Raw genomic sequence first — 5,200 nt, forward strand, 5'->3', positions numbered from 1 at the left:
GTAATCATTCTGAGTGTGCCACTGAAGATAAGATACACTGTCATCAAACTAAAATAGTTTTGATAGTTCTAATAACCCACTGACCGACTTATAGATAAACTGATACAACACATGTTTTGTACACAAAGTCCATTGGTCATTAGCTAAATGGTGTGATTTCCGTTATTTGGAATCGTTGGTAGCCAGTCAATACAATTTTCTTTTAAACTCTCATTTATTTGTATAAAAAAATTTAAAATTCAATACAAAAAGTTATTTTTTATTGAGTTACTTTCTGTAGAGAAATTTGTCTGCAAATAAAAATGCTAGCTAAGTATTACAAAAAGTTCCCTAAAACATTTTTAATTTTGGCATTTAATTAGGCATAAGTTCTATTGCAACACATATTCGATAAGCTTCATTAACGTTAAGCTGATTAAATGAGAGAGTAAAGCCAGTAATGCTCAAAGCGTAAATAACTTCTCCGTAATTGCATCACATATACGCGCATATATAACGTATACGCTGAGTATGTAAATATATATTTTTGTACTCTATGACAATCTGAATTTACAATTCCCTATGATGACGTCGAAATGTGAGTTTCAGTTGCATGCAAACCAGGTAAGAGATGTCTATAAGACTTGCAGCTTGTAAAAGCTGACCGCAGTTTTACGACCGCATTTGGTGAGTTAACACTAATAGCTTGACATTTGCTGACATTATCTTAGTTTGTCATTTTGGTTTACTTTGCGGGTTATTACAAAGATTCTCATCACAAAATAACGTAAAGTTGTCGCTTGAATCTCCGACTGTTTGACATAATGCAAATAGCAACTTTGGCTTTCATTTTATGTTGTGGTAAGTAAGAGTTCACATATTATGTCATTACTCAATATTGTTTGGAAACTGATTAGTTATAAGAGTAAATATTATGTTTATTATTAACAAACAGATGTTTTCTATTGGCCCAGACAACCTAGTAAATATTTAAGCAATGTCTAAGAAATCTTTACTACAAAATAAATAATTTTCTGAAAGTAGTAAAGCAGATATAATTTTTTATAATAATATTCATAAAGAAAAAAAAAAAGAAATATTTTCTGAACGTAGTAAAGAAATTATTCATTTTTGTAATAAGAAATTTTCGTTTGTTAAATTATAAATATTCTGTAAATAAAACAATTGAAAATGTTTGCAGCTTAGAATGTACAAGAATCAATAGCCAACATACAAATTGATAAATTAATTTTAACATAAAATCCCAAAGCTTAGTTTTCGACACAATTAATTTCTATGATTGCAAAGCAATCCCAGACTGAATTTTGCCAGCAGTTAGCTAATTTGCAATTTAAACCAACTACGTATTGTTTTGTTGGGCCCATCTGCAGAGCCATATGTCATTTCAGGCTTTGCCAGCCAACTGAGTTGTTTACTAATTAACAGACAAAGAAATACATTACTAGATAATGAGATAATTTTATAGGCAAATTGTTAAATCAATGCTAATTGCAGAAATGACAACAGTGAAAATTAGTGTAAAGTCTGTTCGTAACAAAAGTTGATAACAGAATCAGCTGACAAAATAGAAAATAATATAATTACAGGAAATTTCAATTCAATTTTATTTTTCAGTACTTGTTGCTGGTCAGGATTTTGGTTATGGAGGCCAACATGGACCAGAACATTGGGCAGAAAATTACAAGCGTTGCAGTGGCAAATTCCAGAGTCCAATTGACATCGATGTGCTGAGCGTGGAGGTTAAAGAATTTCCCGATATTGAGTATACCAATATTGATGTTACTCCCAATCGTGTGCACATGGCCAACAATGGACACACAGTGCTGGTTACCATGAACTTTGAGAAGGGCAGAGAACCACGCATCAAAGGCGGTCCATTGGCACGCAATTCATCCTATCAATTCGAGCAGTTTCACTTTCATTGGGGAGCCAATGATACAGTTGGCAGTGAGGATTTGGTCAACGATCGTGCATTTCCCGCCGAGCTGCATGTTGTTATAAGGAGTTTGGACTACGAAGACTTTAAAAGCGCCTTGGGTCAGGATCATGGCCTTGCTGTACTAGCTTTCTTTTTCAAGGTTATATAATTGTAATATAATTCACTATGTTTTATTGAAAGTTTAAGTTTTAGTTGAGCAGCGATGATAATGGGGATTATGCAGAATTTGTGGAGAAGCTGTCAACGATTAGTCGCAAGGGCATGTCAGCAGACTTGGAAACTCCGTTGCCACTCAGCTCTTTCATTTCAATGAATCTCATTAACTTTTATAGCTACAATGGATCCTTGACAACGCCTCCTTGTGCCGAAAAAGTCATTTGGATAGATTACCAGGAACCCATTTACATATCAGAGCAACAGGTTACTCCAAATCGAATTCATACTCAACTCAAGACTTATTCGTTTTCATTGCAGCTAAATAAATTTCGAGAGCTTACTGCTCGTGACGATCATCTGAAGAACAATTATCGTCCACCTCAGCCAATTAATGATCGTATTATCTATGAGAATGCTCCTCCAATTCCGAGTTATGCTAAAGTTGGATATAGCGCAATTCCTTTTGTGGATGTCGCAAACGCAGCTTATACAAATTTATGCTTTGGTGGAAAGGGGAAAGTTTTCCTCCTAGCCACATTTGTAATAAATTCATTGCATCTTTGCTCACAGTATTAATTAAGCAATGCAATTTGTGTACAAAACATGTGTCTCGTTCGTGGCTCTGTTGGAGACATGTTGATTTATTGATACAAATCTGTACACTTGTATGTTATGTTATTTATGATATTTAATTTATTATTGCCCATATTGATTTATGCTCAAATCATGAGAATATTTATTTCTTTGACTAATAAATGAAAGAGGATGAGATATTAAATTTTAAACAATATTTAAGTCTAGCTGTAAATATTGGGAGCACGTTTTTGGGATAACTATAAAATATTTAAATGCAGTTATAAATAATATATTATTTACGTTTAAAATTGGTATATTAATAACTAATGATTTTTTCGAAAAATATATTTACTTTTATTAACTACTAACTAATATTTTATTATTATTAACATATATATCATACGAAATCGTACACTTAATAGTAGAGTAATTCTTTTCAAGCGTCAAGTAAATACTACATTGAAAACAAATTCTAAAATCAAGATTTTGGTCTTGGTACTAAGAATTTTGGTGCTGCAAAGCAGTGTTGCCAAAGTTTGTTGAGAAATAAAAGCTGTTTTTGACGGAAAGAACGATGCAAAAAAAGCTGAAAAATTAGAAAAAAATGCAATAAAAAAGCTGATTTTTCAATTCATTGGATCATGATACAATAATACAAGGTAGTCCCGTCGGAAAAAAGCTGGTACCCTGTCTATGTTAGCAATGAGTGCGAGTGAAAGAGGCACAGCGTGGTAGTGTGAACGAGACGGCAATGAAATGCGCGTTAACCCTTAGACGATGATATTAATATTTACATATTTTGAAGCTAATATTAATGTCTAATTGACATATTTTTTAAATGTGAGATGTTTATGAACAACATTAATAATATATATGATAATTCTCTAAATCTCTAAATGTTTTAATTCTATCCGTATCTACGGCATACATTGCAAAATGTCATTTTGCACAAGGGTTAATTGCGCTAAAAAATTCGTCCGCAGACAACCTCTTGCGTCGAAATACGAATGCGCACTGACGAAAGCTTTTTTCCGACGGGACTACCTTGTATAATTGTATCATGCATTGGATTCTCTATATTTTTCACAGGGTGAGCTTACAAATATTGAAACATATGTATAGAATTTGTACAGCAGCTGCTCTAATACTCACAATATTTGGAGAATTTCATTAAAACTATCCTCATTCTTCTCATTTTTATTGTCATATGTTCATCCAGTTTTGATTTAGAATAAAATGTATTTTCATTTTAAGTAGAAAACAACGAGTAGAAAAATAAATAGCGCTGTTGTCTTCAAATTATTTAACGACTAGGTTTCCTAAATGATCCAATTGAGCCAACAATATATGCTCTGCCACAAAAAAGATATAGCACTGCTTCTAGCTCCATCGTCTTGACCATCAAAGTTACAAAATCTATTTTGTTTGTTTACATAAAGCCGTTCCTAGCACTTTTATGCTTTTTGGTTAAAACATTGGCGCGCAAATCAGAGAGTTTTGTGGTGATTGTACATTTGCAGTAACTGTCATCCGTGTCGTCCTTTTGCCTTTAGTGACGCTACGATAAGAATTGGCATGTTCTTTGACATTGCTTAACTACACTATACAATCGATTTATCACTAAAAATGTTCGCAAGCATCGACAGAACAGCTACAAAAAAAACCAAAATTCCCGCTGTCCGCTGTTTGCAATTTTTTCTAGAAAAAGTCATTTGCAAAAAAAACAGTTTTGACGGGAAAAAAGTGACTCTGGCAACACTGCTTGCTTCAAAGCATTAAAATCGTAATGCTAGTAAACAAATCTTCATGTTAAGAACTTTACTATGAACGAAAACACTCAAAGCTATATAAAAACATTTACAAATTTCAATAGATAACATTATGTTGTAACATAAATCTAGTATTTTAGGTCTTATTTTGAGAATTCGGCATTTTTCACACTAATGTTCCACAGCTTAAAGAATTTATTTTTAAGGGAGTATCATTTTAGGATCACAATTTTTATGAAAAATGTTCTTTATTATAAAAATTTGTATTTTTTCAGTGAATACTCTGAGCAATTTGCATCCAGACAGCATTAAGAATATTGTAGAAAATAATATCCCCTAATCAGCTTCAACTATTATGGAAACACAATTTACTAAAATGTACGTTCAATTGCTTTGCAGATAAATATCTGCAGTGAAAACAAATGAAAAGCCATTAAATTTAACTAAGTACCGATGCTCACCACAGATATTTTTCTCACAATTAGTTATTATCAACAAAATGAGAAACGCAATCTCATTAGACTAAAGTGGATCTACTTTACATTATTCTGTTGACATTTTTTATTGGGTTTTTTATTATTTTTTTTTTTTAAATAGATACTAGATACTTTTTGTCGCTATGCGAGTATTTACATAAATATTAAAATGACGTTTCTCGTTTGGGGTTTTCAGCTGATCTTTCTTCTAAAATTAGAATCGAGCTTGATTTATGTTCCTATGTAAATATCGAGTATTTTAAGCGTAGCCTTCGATAATTTAG

General features: G+C 32.2%; 1 protein-coding gene across 2 annotated transcripts; it reads left to right on the forward strand.

Annotated features, from left to right (window-relative positions):
- Positions 1–639: 639 nt before the first annotated feature.
- Positions 640–2,938, forward strand: LOC133845162 (carbonic anhydrase 1-like). Of its 2 annotated transcripts, XM_062279531.1 has the most exons (4): positions 642–840; positions 1,615–2,078; positions 2,132–2,359; positions 2,414–2,934. In XM_062279531.1, the coding sequence occupies exons 1-4, from the start codon at positions 804–806 to the stop codon at positions 2,669–2,671; spliced, it is 987 nt and encodes a 328-aa protein (XP_062135515.1). In that variant the 5' UTR covers positions 642–803; the 3' UTR covers positions 2,672–2,934. The 2 variants fall into 2 exon arrangements, with proteins under 2 accessions (XP_062135514.1, XP_062135515.1); XM_062279530.1 differs by having other exon boundaries at positions 640–840; positions 2,132–2,938.
- Positions 2,939–5,200: the final 2,262 nt, after the last annotated feature.

The sequence above is a fragment of the Drosophila sulfurigaster genome, chromosome 3 (assembly GCF_023558435.1).
Source record: "Drosophila sulfurigaster albostrigata strain 15112-1811.04 chromosome 3, ASM2355843v2, whole genome shotgun sequence".
Classification (NCBI taxonomy): domain Eukaryota; kingdom Metazoa; phylum Arthropoda; class Insecta; order Diptera; family Drosophilidae; genus Drosophila; species Drosophila sulfurigaster.

What these genes read in the sequence shown, in the direction of transcription:
- LOC133845162 (XM_062279530.1), top strand. Translation starts at nt 804, where the DNA reads ATGCAAATAGCAACTTTGGCTTTCATTTTATGTTGTG. An exon ending in GGCTTTCATTTTATGTTGTG is followed by an intron (nt 841 to 1,614) that starts GTAAGTAAGAGT and finishes TTTATTTTTCAG; the next exon opens with TACTTGTTGCTGGTCAGGAT. An exon ending in TACTAGCTTTCTTTTTCAAG is followed by an intron (nt 2,079 to 2,131) that starts GTTATATAATTG and finishes TTTAAGTTTTAG; the next exon opens with TTGAGCAGCGATGATAATGG.